The 21,037-nt window shown below is 37.1% G+C and overlaps 2 protein-coding genes across 4 annotated transcripts; one reads left to right on the forward strand and one right to left on the reverse strand.

The window, feature by feature from the left end:
- Window positions 1-3,946: 3,946 nt before the first annotated feature.
- Window positions 3,947-15,149, forward strand: LOC105390184. Of its 3 annotated transcripts, none has more exons than XM_038111425.2 (8): window positions 3,947-4,092; window positions 8,134-8,329; window positions 9,480-9,649; window positions 11,629-11,772; window positions 12,379-12,512; window positions 12,909-13,052; window positions 14,278-14,429; window positions 14,935-15,149. In XM_038111425.2, exons 2-8 carry the CDS (start codon window positions 8,153-8,155, stop codon window positions 15,061-15,063), a joined length of 1,050 nt encoding a protein of 349 aa, XP_037967353.2. In that variant the 5' UTR covers window positions 3,947-4,092; window positions 8,134-8,152; the 3' UTR covers window positions 15,064-15,149. The 3 variants fall into 3 exon arrangements, with proteins under 3 accessions (XP_037967353.2, XP_037967354.2, XP_037967355.2); XM_038111426.2 differs by lacking the exon at window positions 3,947-4,092 and adding an exon at window positions 7,601-7,735; XM_038111427.2 differs by lacking the exon at window positions 3,947-4,092 and adding an exon at window positions 7,617-7,750.
- Window positions 15,150-15,324: 175 nt separating this feature from the next.
- Window positions 15,325-16,635, reverse strand: LOC105390183. The gene is made up of 2 exons (XM_048630471.1): window positions 16,612-16,635; window positions 15,325-15,836 (listed from the first exon to the last, which is right to left on the reverse strand). The coding sequence occupies exons 1-2, from the start codon at window positions 16,633-16,635 to the stop codon at window positions 15,345-15,347; spliced, it is 516 nt and encodes a 171-aa protein (XP_048486428.1). The 3' UTR covers window positions 15,325-15,344.
- Window positions 16,636-21,037: the final 4,402 nt, after the last annotated feature.

A 21,037-nucleotide genomic window follows, 5' to 3' on the forward strand; every position in this document is an offset into this window, starting at 1 on the left:
GAAGTGATATTGGGGGAAAGAAAGATGAAAGTGATGATGAACGAATGATGACGAATGTGTGTGTTTTAAGTTGTTATGCCGTATTTGTTTATTATTATTAGTTAAGGTTTTAATATCGTTTAAGTTGTTTGTAAATGCACATGCTGAGGGCAGCATGTTAGCAGGATGGCCGAGTTGTAGGAATGGAATATTATCATTTATTATTATTTGGATGAACAGAGTGTGTGAAGAAAGAAAGAAAGCATCGATTGTCTATGAAAGGAAGTTTGACTGGATGAATGGAGGATGAGCAAAATGTAGTTGTGCTCAAATATAAATAATTATTGTAATAGATGTTTAACTAAAATAAACGAGATTCAGTGATTAAATCAGTTTGGTTCTCATTTCCACCGCCTGGTCCCACATGTATAATATTATACTTTATGAAAATATAGATGTTATAATAGATAAGGTTAATTATATGTTGTGAACGATATTCATGTGAAATTAAACATTTCGTTTTTATAAGTCGCAATACGAACCCCATAATACTACTTAAAGAATTCCATACTGTCTAAGTTTGCGTTTCCCTCACAGTTTTTTTTATTGCAATGGATTGATTCTTTCATATCCATAGCACAGTTCTTTCATTGCCGTAGGCGTTAGTTTCATTGCCGTGGATGTTTTTTTCATTGCCGTGGACATTTATTTCATTGCCGTGAACGCATGTGTCATCGCCGTGGCACGAAATTTTTGATCATCTGTATCTCGTTAAGTTTTTAACTTATCTGCTAGCCATTAAGTAAGAACACTAACATTAACAAAAACTTTAATAAAAGCGCTTTTTCTATATAAAAAACCAAAAGATAAAAAAGTCCACGGAAATGAAGATTTTTTAGGACTTGTTGAAATCCACCCACATATATTATGTTGACTCTGGATGTGTACCTAATAATATTTTTTTTATTATTGGAATTCCCGAATCGAAATTAATAGAGCACTTTGACACTTTACAATAGGTTATAGTGTAAAATTGACGTTGTGTTATACGAATTTCAACTTTTTCAGTGGCATAAAGAGCCGAAACTCGTGTGTTTCAAAGTCATTTTTAACATTTTTGTAAATTTACAATACGGTCTATGAATTTGAGGGCTAGATTTGAAATTCGCAGTTTTTATGCGTAGACGACACTAATTGAAGAATATCCAGAAGATCCAGCTTTGTATATTATAATATAGATTACCAAAGTATCAAAACTGTGTATAGTGCGACCACAACAAAGACAAAGATCCGGTTTTAAACCACCCCCACTGTTTCTTCGTAGAAAGTTGCCTATGTCCAATTCGAGTTTATCCATGCGAAAATCATAGCTAATTTTACGTAATTGGGTACATTTTAGCTCGACAGTGAATTTAGCACTTAAATTGTGTGCCAATGTACGATCATAAACAATTACATCAGAGTAAGGCAATATTGTTCATGAGCAATTAAATTGACTAATAGTCATACATGTAGGTTAAACTAAAGGATAACTAATTTGAAGGCTAAAATATATGCCTCCGGAAAATACTAAACTCTACAAAGGACAATACTCTTTATGTCCATATTTTAGTTTGTCTCAGCTGACAGGAGGGTGTCCCACTTATAAATCATACTTGTAAATCAGAAGAAGTAGATCAGTACCTCATATAGGATAGGTCATTGACCTCTCTCAAAGGAAAGTAAGAAAAAAAACTTTTCAAACCTAACAACTTTACTTTGTTCCATATTTTGTCCTCATAAGTGGAACAAAACTCATTTTGAAAGTTCAAAAGTCTATTTCTTTTTCTTAAAAAGGATTGCGGTGAGTATCGATTGCCAGCCAGCTGTTTTCGTCGGTCCGGATTTAAAAAGGAGGCCACGTTCTGTGTCATCGACCTACTCTGATACGAATCATGAGAAAAATAAATAATCTGAAATTTAAGCATACAGGGAAAAGCTGCCATGGAAAGGGAAAATTGTCGAAGATAAGCACTTATTTTTTACATCAGGTAAGTATTTGGTTCATTTGTGATTCTTAAAGTTCTTACTTTAAAGATTGCTTAAGACTGAAATCAGTCACTCTATATTCAAGAATGTACACTTATTGCATTTAATACGTTTATACATTTTCAGCATCAGTAACCTGGCCTTCTAAAGACTTCCCGTCTTAACTCAGAAGTCTCTTATTGCCGCGACCTACTTATTCACACCTACAGTTATAGTCTGACATACTTACCCAGGCCCTGGTTCCCACGGGAATACCCGGCAGTCCTTTGTTTTTTGGCAAAAGGAAAAATCCGATTAGGTGCCTAAAGTTCTACGAAATGAATGAATGAAAGACATTTCGAAACGTCAAATCGCAAGGTCTATCCAAGGGAATACCTGATGATCTCCATGAACCAAATTATGAAAGTGCGACCAGGATTCGGCGTGGCGCTAGGTTAGTGTGGAATACGCTTCTTTGTTTTTTATTCGTTGAAGCGAAGCGGACTGTATACGCTTGATTAATACGCTGATTAAATGTTTAACTGCACTTTTAGTAATTATTAGATGATGTGCACACACCGGTAGATGGGTAGAGAGAGAGACGGGGAGAGTTGCCAGACGACAAAATACATATGAAAAACTATAAACCTTGTGTTGGTGTTGCCAACATTCGTTATTCGAGCCTTTTAGGCGATTCACACACTTGACCGCGCACCGCCTTGTAAAATGAGAAAACCGAAGGTAGATAATTACTTGCAAAAGCAGGCAGCGTTCCATAGGTCTAGTAGTCCACTTGTCAGATGGTATCTCTAATTAAAAACACTGTAGGTTAGTAGGTACTGAGTCTGAAATTATGAAAGTTTATATTAGTGCATATTCAAAGATGCTGTAATTTTAACTTCAAAACTTAAATTGTAGGTTTTTTACGCTGCGGTAAAAAGGCGATCATTAACAAATATTTATCCTAATCAATATAATCAACAAGATAAGATAATATATTCTTTATTTGCACACAAAAAGATGGACAACAATATAAAACTTAATCTAACACATATGTACAAATGGTGATCTTATCGCTTAAAGCGATTTCTTCCAGACAACCTTTGGGTGGAAGGATATTTAGATGTAAAGGGTAAAGTGTACCAGGAATAAAGAATATACCATAAATATTTAATATACCAATACATACTACCTACAATATATATTTACATACATAATTTATATACCTATACATCATAATATATAATATATTAAAATATATATTTATATATAATAAAATACACACCACGTTACTTATATATAATAATAAGCATATTAAAGAGGATATAGTGATCTTCATTCAAGAGCCGAGGAAATGGTCTTTTAACATCCTCTTGAATGAGGCCAATGACGACGGTGCTTTCCGTATACTAAGTGGGAGATCGTTCCATAAAGTGATTGCTTGTATGGTGAAGGAGTCACTGAAGAATTTTGTAGTATGGGGTGGAATTATTATTTCATGAAGATGATTTCATTAGTTTCTTGAATTTTTCATGAATATTCGCATGTTTTTCACGGGAAAATAAAACTCAATATATTTTTAAATAAGATTTTGGTACTTATGTCAAAATTTTATGATAGAGAATGAAAAACCTAGCTTCTTTAATACTACAGATTTAACAATTATGTAACCAAAACCTGCTGATATGTACCTACATTGTGTGAACGAAATAAAAAGCCGGTGCCACATTTACCAACCTAAGCGTTCACTTGGGGATACCCCAGAATTGCGCTAACTTCATTCAAACTCTAGGCCTCCAAAACACCAACTACACCTTAACTTCTGTGCTTTAACATTCAATCTCCCTTGACAGACAAAGTTTTGAATCACCGCAGTCGAAACCGCACTTTATATTACGTCTTATAAATACGTAGATAAGGTTGGGTTTGGTTTGATGGCAGTTTTAGGGTTGCGTCTGTACAATACGGACTTGGTAAGTTTATGCAATTCTTATATTGTTATTATATAAGCTTGTTTTGGGTTCGAGTGATCATTCTTCTTGGCATCGCTCGGTGCATTGACGTGAACTACTTTTCTGTGCTATTTTCCGAAAATTACAATTAAACGTAAGTTGGCAAATAATTACATAAGTAATATATGTACTTTGGTGTTAAAAGTGAAAAGTAGGAAAAGTGGATCATTTCTTTCTAACAACGGATTATTAGCCTCAAAGCGCCGATATTGTGATACAAATTGTAGTGCTTTCAGCAAAGGGAAAACAATACGATTGCAAAGTAACAATACGAGAAGTGAAAGTGCTATGTTTAGCATATTTACTCGTGAGCTTGCGACTAAAAGCGTTTGTTTAGGACGTGCTGACTTCCTCGGTACAGTCCACAAAAGAGATACATGTGCAGCCCCACTGTTTACGGTGTCATGCTAAAAGAAACGGGTCATAGATAAATGACTTGTAGAATATTTATTCGATTCATGAATACCTACATATACATGATCTGCAGGGTGTTGCAAAAAAAGGTATGTATACTAAGCCGAAACCTGACTTAATTTTCGGGCATAGATATAACACGTAGGTTTAGTATACCCTTTTTGCAACACCCTGTAAGTTTAATAGTCGTCGATTCGAATCACGAATCTTTAGGGATGGATACATAATATCTTTTATGCTGACTGTACAGGACAAGTGGAAAGTGCTTGAACGACTCTCAGTAATGTTGTTTATAGATTTCTAGATTTTCTAGACTTTAGTAGTACTCGACAAAAAAGGCCGAGGGTCTATCAAATCTAACGGTTTACATTAAATATAAAAGACGTTTTTTAAATAAAATATAACTACATATACTAAACAATTATACACATACTAATTTTGATATCGATTGGTAGTTACAGGCTTTCTGTTAAAGTGATAAGTAAGCCGAAATTCAGAGGATCGTCCTGAACAACTTTTGTTTTACGACTTTTGAAGTTCAGGGGAAAAAATAGTAAAGTAAAAACTCATCCCCATAGTAAAAGAAGAAGCGTAGAATTTTCCAAAGCTGTAAAAGGGGTTTTAAACCCCCTTTCGGCTATCTATACCTTTTATAAATAAACAGCCTGTATAAAACTTTTAGCCGGTACTTTGCTAGTAGCACGGGACGCATTTAAGAAGTGACATAAGTTTTGCATCGCGCTCACTCACATCGCGCAGCCTCAAGAGCGAGCGCGACGGAGAACTTTTGTCACGTCTTAAATACGCCCCGTACTAGCCCTTCTTCAACAATAAACACTTCAAAGTGCGTCTGATTTAACACAGGAACAAGATTACAGGACTAATAAAGCAAAGGTCTAAAACAAAATTAGTGAAAGTAATAAATGTCCGAAGTAGAACAAACTGGGACTTATTTAAAAATTTAGGTCACACAAAGCCTTCGGACAAAACAAAGCTTACGCAATGGATGTGGTACTCGTTCACTGAATACCGATGTACTTTACTAAAAGTATGTCACATATACCTCATACCTACTACCATATTTATTCAATTAATAAAATAAATTAACAGTAAATTAGATGCTAAAATACTCAATGATGTTCTAAAATAAAAAGAGCAAGATATGGGATTGCTTCTACCTAAAACGTTTACCTATCTACAAAAGTAATATTCTGGTTAATAATAACTAATTTATATTAAATAATTTAGTTTTTAAACCAGGCATAGGTTCCACTGTCACAATATTATTTTATGTAGCAGTTCAAAAAATATGCGTAAAAATGACATTCGCTATAAGTACCTTCCTACATTGCTTCCTACCTACTACAGAAAAGGTCGTGATATGACCTTAAGTACCCTCTTCGTTGTTTAGTAAGTTCTTGTAAAAAAAAAAACAACAATTTTAAGTCAAGCACGTGACTAACACCCACCATCTGGACGAAACGAACTTGGCGAAGAAAAACAAAACACTTTTAATGAAAATAGCACTTTATGAGGAAAGTTTCCGCTCTTACAAGAAAACGCATTTTTTATTTAGATGTACATTGTACAGAGCCGCGAGCACGGGATTCGAAACCTCAGTTTACGTTGCGTATCGTCAAATGTCACTGTCAAAATGTAAGGCAAATTTGTTAGTTCCAAAAGTGGCATTTATTTTTTCCACATGTTTGTGTAGATTCGAAAGTAGTGACAGTTGACGATACTGTTATTTTTCCATACTATGTTTGCGTAAATTCGAAAATAGTATCGAATCCTGCGCTCGCGGTACAGGTCCACTTCAAGTGTTTTGAAGTTGAGATGAATCCGGACTTAGGTAATATTAGATTCTACGTGCTTCAATTCGGAATTTATGTCAATGAAAATGAGTTTACGGAGGTACATTAATTTCCAAAAGGTCTTATGTTTTTTTACGGGTTTTTATGGCACACGTAATAAATTAGGTCTTCTGAAAAAATTGTTTAACTATGTCAACTTGCATGAAAGGAGCCACTTTGAGTGACGTCTAGTACAGGTTTTGCAATTTTTAAAAACTATAAAAGTTTACGTTTTCTTCTGTCATCTGCAAACATTATCTGCCAAAAGTTGCATTATAGTTTCCGCTAGAGGCGCCCACTTTGTATGCTAGAAAACGTAAACTTTTACAGTTTCCGTAAATTTAAACTGTACTAGACCCTCTGTATACGTCGTCGGTATACGAGTGATGTTTAAATTTTTAACGAAAAGGTACCGAGGCAGTCAGCTACTGACGCTAATCTTCTTTCACCACGTTCTCCTTTCATGTGTTTTTCACCAACTCGCTATGGAGGAAACGTCACAATATTTTATTTATTTATTTCCCCTTGCACTATTTATTTCGCTAACCAACCGATACCTTTACACCTGACCGTTATGTTACCGCTAGGTTTAAGCAAAAATATATGCGATTGGTAACCAACAGGTAAAAACAAACTTAAATGCTTCGCATGAAAGTATAGAATTGCACGTCGAAATATAAATTTTCTAGCACTCGTACTTTCACTGATGTATTCTGATCAAAATTTCGTTCTTCAGCGAAGTGCCAAACTTTAGTTAAGTATATATTATATTCTATTCTATTTACTATACTCTGTCCATTATATTATTGGTTTTTAGACAGTTCAAACAAATCCCATACATTTTTGACGACTGCAAAGGAAAACTAACTTTACTTACCAGACATAAGGAAACATCATAAATACAATAACATAGTGGAAGCTATATGAGTAAATATTTAAAAATATCATAATCGTGAACGTTTACAGTAAGTATTTAGTGAATTTAAATAATCATTTGTGTTACAAATTTCCATCGAAAAAAACTTAAGTTCATGCTTAGGTAGACTGAAATGAAAAACTGGGCACAAAGCTGTAAATTTCTGTCACTTTAAATTACAGTCAAAACTAATTAGATCGCTACGGTACGGACTAACAAAGAAAATAACCCATGAATATTTTTTTTCGACACTTTCGATAAAACGCACTCCTCGTGTCATCCTCTAGTAAACTCGAGTCTCTAAAGCAATTTGACAGGTGTCAGGCACATAGCTTGTGACAGGTGCCAGAGACAACATAGTTTGGTCAGAGTACAGCAGCGCGTGCGCTACACCCGCCGTGGCCAGTCCAACACTCGGAGTCGCGCCTCTCGCTCGCACACTCCTCGTTCCAATTCCAAAAAGTGAAACAGACTGTTCACCCATTTCGATCGTAGTAAAAGTAGGAAGCCGTGGCTATTTGTCGCTTCCGATATTTTCGATTTAATAAATGATAGTAAGTGATTATGTTGTAAGTGATCGTGATAATTTTTGATGGTTTTTGGGGCAAATTTTGAGGGGAAATATAATATGTATTGCTAAGTGAAAATTCACACTTTGAAAAGTTCATGATGAACTACAAAGCTAAATAATTTATGATTGTCAACTTATTTTCGGATAATTCTAAATCACGCTAAACGTGGAGATTATGGCAAATATCCTCCAGAGTTGCATGAGGCCCTTGTGTTCTATATTTTTGTGGTTATCGGAGTTCCCGCCAAATTTTATGGATACCTTACGATTCGGGTGCATTCATGACCCGAGGGCAAACATCTATTTATACATTAACCCTACAACATCCGAACCGAATCCCTTTCCATAAAAAAACTATCATAATTCTCTTGCCGGTACCAGGTTATCATAAACGTGAAGGATGTCTGTGCGGACTCGATGGCTATCGTGCCTCCTATTGGCTGGGCTGATGACGCGGTCCTCAGGTGACGGAGGGTTCCGTCTGCCCGACCAACCACCGAAGGAAGAGCGAACGCAGACCGAAGGCCGGTCCGTGAACTTCGGCCAATCAGAAGCCGAGAACCAGGGTGGAAGATCGGTGAGTGTTTATGCTACTGATTACTGCGTTTGTTCTGCTATCATCATCATCAGCCCGTAATTGTCTACTACTGGACATAAGGGTATTCCAAGCAGCGCCACAACACTCTGTCCTTGGCCTTCCTCATCCAGCCACTACCAACCACCTGTCTAAGGTCGTCAGTCCAGCAGGCTGGAGGGCGTCACGCATACGTATTTGAAGGCTATTTAAGCCTTCGGATTTGTAAACGTATCAAGGTAAGCATAAACTATAACTGAGCAAGCTCAACACTGCTGACACGGACTTTTGGCGTCCCAAGAGTCTTTGAGTACCAAGGGGCGCTACAAAACTCCGTCCTCGGCCTAAGTATCAGGGAAAGAAAGTTGTAGATGGCGCCACTTGACTCAGCTTTTTCTAGCGCTATTATCTGACACAGCGTAGGATAATAGCATAGTAATTTGGCGGTCATTAGCTCAGTACTTACATGGTTTTTGTGATAAAAGAAACGGAGAATAAAATCTTACGTTTATATACCTACTTACATAGGTACTTACTAATGTATATAATGACTGGCATGACATTCCGATCCAAGTGCCGTTTTCTCTTCGAACCGGTGAACTGGCCATCTGCCTGTGCATATTAATAACTTACGAATGACTCTCAAGAGGTTAAAAAACGCCATTTCACTGTAGCATTCATCAAGTTTTTTTACAGGGGAAAATTTCAAAGAGAATCATTTCTATAATGGTGCAAGTAACTGCCCATTTGTCTGGCTGTTGCTCATTCACACCAAAAACCGATTCTAAAAATTGGTATAGAGCTCATAGATTAACTTACAATCGTAAATTGTTTATACGAACGTATATTGTTAATGTAAGGCAGAGCTAGACTAGAGTTAAAGAATAAATCGGTGGACAATGGACATACATAAAAAACATACGAACAGACGAATTGAAAACCTGTCTCCCAAGCAGGGCCACCACACCCTGTTTTTGAGTTTTCGGCCTATGCAAATGTCATTGGACCATTTGCCAACAGCTCTCCGACAGCCATTTCTAATCCTGATTGCTATGCCGAAGGTCCCGGATTTGTGTGTGTATTCCTGCCCAAATATTATTATTATTTATCTGAAAATCTAAAACTCCTAAACCCTCTACCATCTCCTTTCCAGCCTCAAGCGCAAGGCCGCGGCCTGTTCTCCGACTTCCTCGGGCTCGGTGAGGACCAGGACCCCTACATCGTGCAGTCCACTCAGCAGTGCCTGAATGGAGACCTGGCTGACTGCTTCAAGGCGCAGGCGCTGCGGTCCTTCGACGACTTCTTCGATAAGCAGGCTTACCAGTATGTTGTTTTTTTTTTACTCTGGGCGAAAAAGAGCTGTTGAATGTTGAACGTGTCTGTGTTTATGTGTGTATCTGTCAATGGTAGCGAGGGTCAGTAACGGCTGAACCGATATAAGATTTGTTTATTTGATCATAGCTAATGTTACCTCTCGAGTGTTCGTAGCCATGGTTTATGGAAATCGGCTTAGCCGTTCAAAAGTGGTTAACTTCTGAACGGCTAAGCTGCATATTGGGGGTTTTTAACGTTGCTTAGGTTAGTTTACGTTATTTTGGAATTTTATATACTTTTTTCTCGTTACAACGGACACTTTCGTTGCGTATTTATATAACTGTCGCAAATCAAGAATCAATATCATTTTGAAAATTATGGGCTCTACTTATATCGTCCTAATCGTTATAAATACAATTATTTTCATTACAAAAGTACAGTTTCCAAGTGTTGATTAGCTATGTAAAAGATATATAACAATATGAAGCTGTAACACAAACGATTGAACGGTAAAAGTTTAAATTGCTTTACTTGACTAGACATTCGATCTAGATGAATTCTAGCGAATGTTAGGATACCTACGTAATTGAATCATTCCATCAGTTTCTATAATTGTGTAACATCAAATTATATTACTTACAAGAAACTTTTCGAACTAAACTTATGTTATAAATAGGATTTCTCAGTATTCTAGCAAACAAGCCAATCTATCTTTACCTTGATAAGTAGTTGTTAGGGGAAAATCTTGTCTAAGGGGAATATATATTACTAGCTGTTCCCGCGCGCTTTGCTTCGCCTTAAAAAGTTTTCCCGTGGGAATTCCGGGATAAAAAGTAGCCTATGTTCTTTCCCAGGGTCTAGACCGTATGTATACCAAATTTCATTCAAATCCGTTCAGTAGTTTTGGCGTGAAAGAGTAACAGACAGACAGACAGACAGACACAGTTACTTTCGCATTTATAATATTAGTTAGGATATACTTTGAAAAACACAATTAAATTGAATCAATCAACAAGTCTAAATGATGCTAGTGGTGACTAATGGCAAAGGTTCGATTCTCAGTCGCGAAGAATATTTGTTAACGTAAAATATTTATTTATTAATAGTAGTTACCTTACAAACGGTAGCAGCGATGAAATATATGCCATTGGAGAGACGTTAAACCATTTTTATTCAATATTAGCTAGCCGATAAAATTAAACATTCCAAACTACGGTGTTGCAAAAGTGATATAAAGATATATATATAAATACAAATTGAGATAAACCCCTTTGCCGGCACTTTATTCTCTCAGCACTATAATGTATGTAGGTATGAACATCTCACACACGGCCATCCTACCCCAAACTAGACAGAGTAATCCTAATCCTAATCCTAACTAATATTATAAATGCGAAAGTAACTGTGTCTGTCTGTCTTTCTGTCTGTCTGTCTGTCTGTCTGTCTGTCTGTCTGTCTGTCTGTCTGTTACTCTTTCACGCCAAAACTACTGAACAGATTTGAATGAAATTTGGTATACATACGGTCTAGACCCTGGGAAAGAACATAGGCTACTTTTTATCCCGGAATTCCCACGGGAAAACTTTTTAAGGCGAAGCGAAGCGCGCGGGAACAGCTAGTAATATATATAATAACTAATATTATAAATGCGAAAGTAACTGTGTCTGTCTGTCTGTTACTCTTTCACGCCAAAACTACTGAACGGATTTGAATGAAATTTGGTATTCATATGGTCTAGACCCTGAGAAAGAACATAGGCTACTTTTTATCCCTGAATTCCCACGGGAAAACTTTTTAAGGCGAAGCGAAGCTCGCGGGAACAGCTATTATTTATAAATGTTCACCCAAGACCCGAGTACAAATATCAGTTTAAATATATATATATATATATATATATATATATATATATATATATATATATATATATATTGTGGCAGATATATATATATATATCTGCCACAATATTAATCTGTGCCTCCTCCCCCCAGGTTGTCAGAACGCGCGGTGCTGGTGAAGGTGGAGTCCCAGGCGCGGGCGCTGGCGCGGGAGCCCCCCGAGTTCGGCTCGCAGCCGCGCAGCGAGGACTCCGACTGGGACGCCCTCGTCAAGTTCGGGATGAGGAAGATTGAGAGGTAATTGTGGATACGTATTTTTTTTTATAGTTGACTTGATTTGTAATGATTGGGCGGAAGTTGCACAGGATAGAAGGGTGTGGAAAGAGAAAGGGGAGACTTTTGCTCAGCAGTGAGATACGTTATTGAGTGAAGTTATTATTCTGTACTGTAAGCCAATGAACTGAGGACTGCCACCAGTAAAGTTGGCTAACAGAGTATAAAAGAAGACCTATAATCAACAGCGGGCGACTGAAATGTTGTAACCTACTGGCAATAAATTTGTTTTTGATGTATTTCTAATCTGCCAAGATTATGCCCCTATTCTATTCTATTCTGGTAGGGGTGAAGTTCCTGTACGTGGCTCTCTCGAATGGAACCTTTGTACATATCCCCTTGATTTCAGCTCAGCCAGCCTAGTAAACTGGAGTAGCAAGCCTGGGTGTTGCAATAGCTGAGATAGGCGCTCTGTTGGTCCAAGAATAGATAATTTTTTTTTGTTGTAGGTGGACAAGCCAACAGAATACGTTCAACCGTCTCATCTACTTCCTTACATGTCCTACATAGTTGAGGTATGCAACAATAAACCTTCAAAGATGTATCTGATTAGTATTTTTTTCATCCCAGGTTCTTGAGATCAACAGCACTGGAGATGGAATTAGATGACGAAGTCACAGCTGATGGCGTCATCGCACCGAAATTCATCGACGAGATCGCTGACGAAGTCGATATCATAGAAGACAAACACGCTCATCCTCTGCGTAAGTCACAACTTAACAAACCTTGTGGTCATACAATTCCCCAGAATATTTTGGAACTCCCACGCTATATCCATTAGTAGAAGATTACTTGCTGATGATGACAATAACTTGCTACAAAAAACACAAAACATGGAGAAAGGCAGACTACATATTATTTAGTCCATATAGTATTTTTTCATATAAAAACTATCGAAAAGAATTTCTATTCTATTCGATAGTTTTTATAGAAAGAATAGAATACTACTTTATTGACTAAACAGAAGACAAATCACATTTGTACAGTGGATATAACGCAATAGGCGGCCTTATTGGTTTAAAAAGTCTAAAAGCGATCTCTTCTAGGCAAACTATCAGCCTGCTGAGCGAAATTCTAAAACTTATGTTTTCTATCACCAGGCCGCCATAAGCTGAAGAAGCTCATCATCCCGATGCTGCTGATCCTGAAGCTGTTCAAGCTGAAGCTGCTGCTGTTCCTGCCGCTGGTGCTGGGGCTCGCCAGCTTCAAGAAGTTCCTCGGGTTTATGGCCCTCATCATTCCAGGTAACTTCACTATGAATACAAGGAGTTGCTAAATTCTGTGACGCTTCCGTGCTTCGGACGGCACGTTAAGCCGTGGATCCCGGTTGCTGCTTCGAAAGCAGTCGTTAAGCCTAGTCAGAGGCCTTCGGGCAGCTTGAAAACATCTGACAGTCGGGTTGCCCACTTACCCGACAACTCTCTCAGCATAAGCTTCCTTTTTTTGGGGTCCACCATCCCGCACTAGGTCAGCGTGTTGGATTAAAGCCCTTCCTTCATTAGAAGGAGACCCGTGCCCCAGCAGTGGGGACGTGATGGGACATGATGATGATGGGTCGCTCTTCCTATTAATTTAACACTAACACAACTGGCGAAGCATTGTAAAGGATATTAAGTAGCTCTGGATTATTAATTTACTTTACCCATGCAATAGTTAATTGACAATGACATTATGATAAATTATAACAGAAATCGTGAATAACGTCTTTTGAAACAGTGGACTGTTCTGTTATGCCAATTTAAAACTGCCGTTAGAAGTGGATCACGATTGCTATGAGATACTTTAATTGTGCTTTCTCAAACAGATCTAAACTATGAAGACAAACATTGCTCTTTCCATCTGAATAATTATTATTCATTGTCAGTTGTTTTTAGGACACACAGTTTTATATTCTTATCATACTTTGATTTGAATAATATCGTCCTCTATACCGTTGAGGTCCTTTGATTAAGCTGTGCATGGTAACTTTTAAACTATCGCATTCACCTAGATATTTGTATGGGGCTAACTGTGTATCACATGACATCTTTTGAAGAACGTTTAGGTTTTAAATCGCTTCATTAGCCTTAATATGGTTAATTTATACTGACATTATTTATATTGAGTGCCTTTAATTTAGAAAACATACTATCTTACACGGACTTCTTTTTACAGTACTCACGAGCAATTAAAAAGTTCCACCTTTAGTTAGTAACTTTATGAAGATAATAGATAAAATACTCTTTATTGCACACAAACAGAAACAGTATTACAAACATGAAAAGTAAATAAATAGCACAATCGGCGGCCTTATTACTAAAAGTAATCTCTTACTTTATGTTCCATATGCCACTGCAACTTTTTCTTTGCTCGTGAATATAATGATATAAAAGATCGCGTTTACGTTTCACAGCTCGAACGACGAACCAAACTTCCACTATCCCCCTAAAAATACTGTAAATTTCCTTAACAACCCACGTTTTTTCTCAGGTGTGATCGGCTACTTCAAGTTCTGCAAGCCGAACCAGTCGCCGTTCTCGCCGAGCCACTACTCCGGCCCGCAGTACAGCCCCGCCGGCGTCGGCCTGGGGCCCTACCGCGACAACTCGGGGCCTTACCACCACTACGAGAATTATGCTCCGGTAAGCATATAACATGATCAAATATTGGCGAAAAATAGAGAGGAGTATGCAGAGTTGACCGACAACCTCCAGTAGTAGAGAGGCACTAGAAGAAGAAGATGCATATAACAACTGTTAGGCTAGTCACAGGATGACGTCATGCGCAATAAGCGTCACTCGCTAATTTGGCTTGCGATGTTTTTCGCCCCGGTGGCAATCCATAGTGTAGCTTCAGTGGTTATCCCCGATACGCTAAGAAACTAAATGCCCGTTGCAGTAATTATACAAGTTACCTACCATAAGCAGGTAAATGCCCCAGAGGGGATAGATATTATAGACTATTGCCTGATACCGATGGTGCTGGAAAGCAAACGGGTAAGACGTATAAACGTCCATACAAGTAATGATATAAAGTCCAACTTAAAAACAAGGCAATTTTTTGTCATCATGGACTTAGTACCCCCTTCCCTATAGCCATTAACAAGTTTATAACGCGTAAATAATATCCTGTTCTCCATTTTTTCAGGGTCCTCAGAAATACGGCGCTTCTGGAGTAGCATTCAGAGACGACTCAGGTGCTCAGGACCTGGCTTATCAGGGTTGGGAGTACAGGAACAAGAAGGGAGCTGAAGACATCAAGGCTGGAGATGCGTGAATCAAAGACTGAACACCTTATTTAAGTTCTTATACACTATTTATTGATCTTAGTTATTCTGTTAATAAAATGATTTTTATACCTTAGAAGGGTTCGTTTTTATTTCGGTTTCCATGTAGTACTTAGTATGTGGAATTAGTGTAACAACTATTTCATTTTTATCAGCTCGGCTTGTGAAAACGTTGTTTTCATATTATTTATCATAATGTAAGTACTTTTATTTTTTAAACCTAACCACTACTCTAATCTGAATATTAAAACTAAACACTTTATTCTACATTCTACCAATAATGTTTAACAGGTACATTGAAAGCATCAGCATCAATGCCCTCCTTGTCCTGACTTAGAAATTCAATTTCATCAAAATCTTCCAGTATGTACGCATTATCCTTTTCCAGTTTTCTTTTGAATCTTCTTTGTCCTAAGTTGTGGAAAGGCAGTGGGTTACGAGACCATCTGTTGTATTTGTATTTGTTGTTTTTCCTTCTATGAGCTGCCGGAGTGGTTACTTCTTTGTTTTTCCGATTGAGGCTCTGTTCATTATTTGCGACTTTGGTTGATGTTGTAATAGTAGTAGTGCTACTTATCATTTTGGCATACAGTCTCTTTTTGTAGTTCTTATTTTTCTTTATGATCTTCTGTATCGTCCTTTTTGGTGATTTCTTCATGTGCCTAGCCAATTTGGCTTCGAGCTCGTTGTATTGAAACGGCATGTGCACTGAGTTGTCTGAGACGTCCACGAAAGTTGTGTTTTTCTTTACTTTGGTATTCCGCTACAAAAAATATTAAATTGTTATTGTTTTACAAATACATTATATTTGAGCAAACACCTACGTATTTATCTGCATTGGATATTTTTTTTATTTATTTAAATCAGATTTTACAAACCTACTAGAAGATAAAATCAAATCATGTTTAGTGCCTTGCAAACATACCTCATTATTTATATATGCTGCGTCTGTGGGGTAAGTAGTGTATTCAGGTTTTCTTTTAGAGAGCTTACTGCTAGGCAGATGTTTGGCCTGAAACTAAAATAAAATCCGTTAAAAAGATACTGCGCCATTCAGTCGTCCGTGCAAAACTAAATGCATAGAACAACGTGGACTCGGGTAAGGGTAAGGGTGAGGCCATAGGAGTGTAATTTTGCTCGTCCCCGCGCACATTTTTCTGCCGCGCACAACTCACAAAATTACGCTCGAGTGGCCTCACTCTAAAAGCCATGAGCTAAAACGGTAAAAAATAACACTTGATACCGACTATAACTTAATGTTTCATAAAAAAGCTGATATTTTTAATTAAAAATTATAGTGTCAAATGCAAAAAAACAGATAGGTAATTCTTCTTAAATTAAAACTATTTATATCATTTTATATGTATGTTTGTTTACTTTACCTTATACACTGCATTGGAATAATTTATAAAAAATATGCTAAATATTACATTGATCAGCAACCACCGAAAAATCATGTTTCTTTTCCTACACTATAGGTGGAAATCAATGGTAGGAAAACACTTCGTTAGCAAAAAATCATTGTTTTGTAAACTGACCCTGATATTAGTTACAAACACCATTGTATTAAGACGACGATAAAAATGTTTTGTAAAACGTATTGATTTTGTGATTTTATTAAACATTTCTTAAGGTAAGCGTCCACTTATCGGTATCGTACGTATCGGACGAAATGGATGTTAATAAATGTATGGAGAAACGGCGTCAGCCGATGAAGTGGACACATTTGTGTAAATTTCTATAAATAATGCTAAATGCAATGCGATCGTTGCGTACGAAGCCGAAAGGTAGACCTTAACAATAAATGTTATGGAAATGGATAATTTGACTCATCATCATCAGTCATCAACCAAAGAGACAGTGATGTAGATTCATCCTACATCCGTTCTTCCTAATTATATGTGATTCTTAGAGCAATATCAGAAACAGCTTAAAAATACAAACTTGACCAATTCAAAAATAACAAACCGAACAATGTTAGCAGCACTAGAGTTTTTATTTCCTTTCAACTCACCAAAAAACAAACTTTTTGTCCTCTGACTAAAGAACTATGAAGCATTTTCAATTTAGTTTCCCTCATCAAGCGTAGTTATAGCAATTAACTCGGAAACTATGAAAAGCACTTTAAATTATTTCAGTTAGAACTATGTATAAATATGAGAGGAGTTTTTTTTGCGCTTTATTCTTCTTAAAGGTAAGAATATTATTTTTAACTCATTCAGCAGCTTGAAAACATCTGACAAACGGGATGCCCACACCCGACAACTCTATCAGCGCAAGCTTGTTTGTGTTTTGGTCCACACAGCCCATATCTATATTATTTCATTTCAGATTCTAGTTTTAACGACCATTTTAATACACACATCAGAAAGTTTAGATGTTTTAGATAAAAATAATTTACTCAAAAATAAGAAGCATGAAGAAGTTGTTATAGCAGATTACTGTCCAAAGATGCCGCATTGTAAAGATGGTGAACATGTACTGTGTATGTCTAACCCTGTAAGTAAATATAACTACTGAAGTATATAAAATAAGAAACCGTTATATTTCCAAGAATTGCTTTAACTCAGTAAACTACTTTATCATCTACTTACGTTCTAGCTTTTACGCGCAAGGTTAAATTTAAGTAAAATAGAAAAAAAGGGAGTCAACTCAAACTTTCAATTTAATTTTTAGAACATCGTCGGTGACCATTCTCCATTCTGCCATCTTTTAACGAATATCTCGATGGACGTGAACATGGCTAGAACTATTGTTAGGACTATAAACAGGTACGTAAATAAATAAGTAATAATTAATTAATACATCATTCGCCTTTTCTAACATCTACTAAATATTCCACCTTCGAAGTGTCGAGATTTCACAAAAAAAATTATCTTGGGGGATGCCTATTATTTCCTGTAGTTCAATAATTATAGGCTGTTCTGTTGTCTGTGTACAAAATTACGTATTTTTTGACGGTCGAATGGCGTAGTGGTTAGTGGCCCTGACTGCTATGCCGAAGGTCCCGGGTTCGATTCCCGGCTGGAGCAGATATTTGTTTAAAGGCTCGGGTTTTGTACTCGGGTCTTTGGTGTTGATATTTATATATAGAATCTATCTATATTTATTTATTTAATTTCGTTACAGATCACAGATTATATAGACTCTATAAATGTACTATACGGGGTTCAGTCAGATACCTCAAGAGATCATTTACTTCTAACCATTAAACTTTCTATGTTAAGTAGTAGGTACATTTTTATGTACAGATAAGTTTTTATATTATAAAAACTTCTGGCCTGCGGGCCTAGTATCCAATCGGTACAGGGAGGCACACAGGTCCCCGATATTAAATAATGTGTATTCGTTTATAGTTAACTAGCTGTTCCCGCGAGCTTCGCTTCGCCTTAAAAAGTTTTCCCGTGGGAATTCCGGGATAAAAAGTAGCCTATCTTCTTTCTCAAGGTCTAGAACATATGTATACCAAATTTCATTCAAATCCGTTCAGTAGTTTTGGCGTGAAAGAGTAACAGACAGACAGCGCTTCGCTTCACCTTAAAAAGTTTTCCCGTGGGAATTCCGGGATAAAAAGTAGCCTATGTTCTTTCCCAGGGTCTAGACCGTATGTATACCAAATTTCATTCAAATCCGTTCAGTAGTTTTGGCGTGAAAGAGTAACAGACAGACAGACAGACAGACAGACAGACAGACAGACAGACAGACAGACAGACACAGTTACTTTCGCATTTATAATATTAGTAAGGATTATTATATTCATGTATTTATCTATGGGCCTCAGTGGCCTGAAATAAATTATTATTATTATAAGTACCACCATATTTCAGAGTGAGGCAGAGGGCAGCACTGGGAATAGAAACAGGAAAAGATGGAGTAAAGTTGCCGCGAGCTTACGGGCTACCGAAAATAGTAAGTATTTTGCGAACAGACCCCATAGCATGAATTTTCATCGTGAACGTGAAGTAGAATTCATCGAGTAATTTTGTATGAAAATATAGTCGGTAGCAGAACTAAAATTTCCCTACAAAATTCATCGAGTAATTTCACGTCACGTTCACGATGACAATTCATGCTAAGGGGTCAGTTACCTTTATTAGTAACTGTAACCTTTTGTACCTTGTCGAACTCAACATGGACATTGCCTTGTTTCAAAATTACCTAACGATTAGAGTGTCACAAAAGATTATACAGGTTGTTGCAAAATGGTATACTAAGCCGAAACTTACGTACGTATGCAGCATGTTATAGTTATCTAATAACATGCCGCACTTGGCCAGCGTGGTGGACTAGGCCTACACCCTTCCTTCATTGGAAGGAGACCCGTGCCCCAGCAGTGGGGACGTAATGGGTCGTGATGATACGTAGGTATACCCTTTTTGCAACAACCTCTAGATACTAATAAAGCTGATAGTACCTACCTACTATCGGGAAATTGGCCAGTGGCTTACCTACAAGCTTAGAGCCGTTGCCCAGCAGATTAAATGAGAGACCATATCAGTATTATTAGTTATTCAACCTTTAACATATTTCACAGCAATGGGATTCAGAACTGGCCACATTTGCCCAGGTGCACGCCAACCAGTGCCGGCCCAGGGTGGATTTATGCCGTGCTTCGTGTAAGATACTCCAGTGGGCGAATAACGAATATTGTCGACTTTGTACCCCTACTACTTGAAAGGCTATTGCGTTTGTCTTGCGTTCGCAAAATTAAAAAAATCATAACTTCTCTTCAGAGGCGTTTTCAAAAAGTAAAAATACTAAAATGATCAGCTAGGTAATGCCTATTTTGAGAACCTAGAAACAATAATATAATGCCTACCGTTTAGAAGTTACTTTGAAAAAAAGCCCAAAAAAGTTCTTTTCGCCCAAAATCTAAAATAATTTCTACATTCTGGGTTCTTAGTGCTAGGTTCTACGAAAAGGCTTTATCTTGATGAACATTTATGTATTTTTACTTTTTATAAAATCGATTTTGAAGAGAAGTCATATTTTTTTAATGTTGAGAACGCAAGATAGGCGCAAATTGCGTCACGCAATACATTGCCTTCCAAGAGCAGGGGGGCTGGTCGATAGTCATTCTATAGGTGGTTCACTAGAGTTTGGCTTATTACATCTTGCCCCCGTATTTTGTAACTTTTTGAGAGTTAGCAACCGGTGATAATTGGTATCAACTTAGAGACTTATTAACCGAAAACACCAAAAATCTTAGTGAAAGAAATATGCAAGAAGCCTACCAATATATCCTTACATTCAACATAAACGTTTGTGAAATCAGATAAGTCAGTAAAAAGTTATTAATTAATAATGCTCTAAGTTGTCAGCCATTTTATACCAACCAACCCGACTCGGAGTTACACAATACGGGGGCTGATCAGCGCGTCATCTATAGAATAGGGAATGTGCATGTTTTTTTTATATTCTTATTCGATAGTTTTACATCGCTTTATTATAGTAGAAAAAAATTCAACGGCAAAAAAAGAAATTTAATGTATTTTAAAGAAAGTAAAACTTAACTTTGTGTGAAGAGATGTGACGTCATTACTTTCGTTTCATGGCTCAGAATAATGAGTCTCGCCAGTCGCGCTGACGCTCAGTTCTATGGGCATAGCTTCTTCTGAGATTGACATAATATATCGTCACATCCGCTCTAAGAAAATCCGTCACGTTTCAAAGATTAAAGTTACCTTTTCAACAATTATTTACCCGCTTATAAAATGAATTATTATAAAAAAATATTCATCACGACCCATTACGTCCCCACTGCTAGGGCACGGGTCTCCTTCCAATGAAGGAAGGGTTTAGGCCTAGTCCACCACGCTGGCCAAGTGGAACTGCGGGTTGGTGGACAAAAAAAATAATATTGGTGGAGACATAATTCTGAAATTACAAAGTATGTTAAAAATAATATTTAACCTTCATTTGAATCACATGCATATTCCCTATTATCCTAGCGACTTGAGTCGA

Source organism: Plutella xylostella, chromosome 26 (assembly GCF_932276165.1).
Source record: "Plutella xylostella chromosome 26, ilPluXylo3.1, whole genome shotgun sequence".
Taxonomy (NCBI): domain Eukaryota; kingdom Metazoa; phylum Arthropoda; class Insecta; order Lepidoptera; family Plutellidae; genus Plutella; species Plutella xylostella.

Excerpts from the sequence above, each read along its gene's own strand:
- LOC105390184 (XM_038111425.2), top strand. The coding sequence starts at position 8,153 with ATGTCTGTGCGGACTCGATGGCTATCGTGCCTCCTATTGGCTGGGCTG. Across the intron at positions 11,773-12,378 it reads GGGATGAGGAAGATTGAGAG|GTTCTTGAGATCAACAGCAC; the intron begins GTAATTGTGGAT and ends TTTTCATCCCAG. Across the intron at positions 14,430-14,934 it reads ACTACGAGAATTATGCTCCG|GGTCCTCAGAAATACGGCGC; the intron begins GTAAGCATATAA and ends CCATTTTTTCAG.
- LOC105390183 (XM_048630471.1), bottom strand. The coding sequence starts at position 16,635 with ATGGTGTTTGTAACTAATATCAGG. Across the intron at positions 15,837-16,611 it reads TGTTTGTAACTAATATCAGG|CGGAATACCAAAGTAAAGAA; the intron begins GTCAGTTTACAA and ends TATTTTTTGTAG.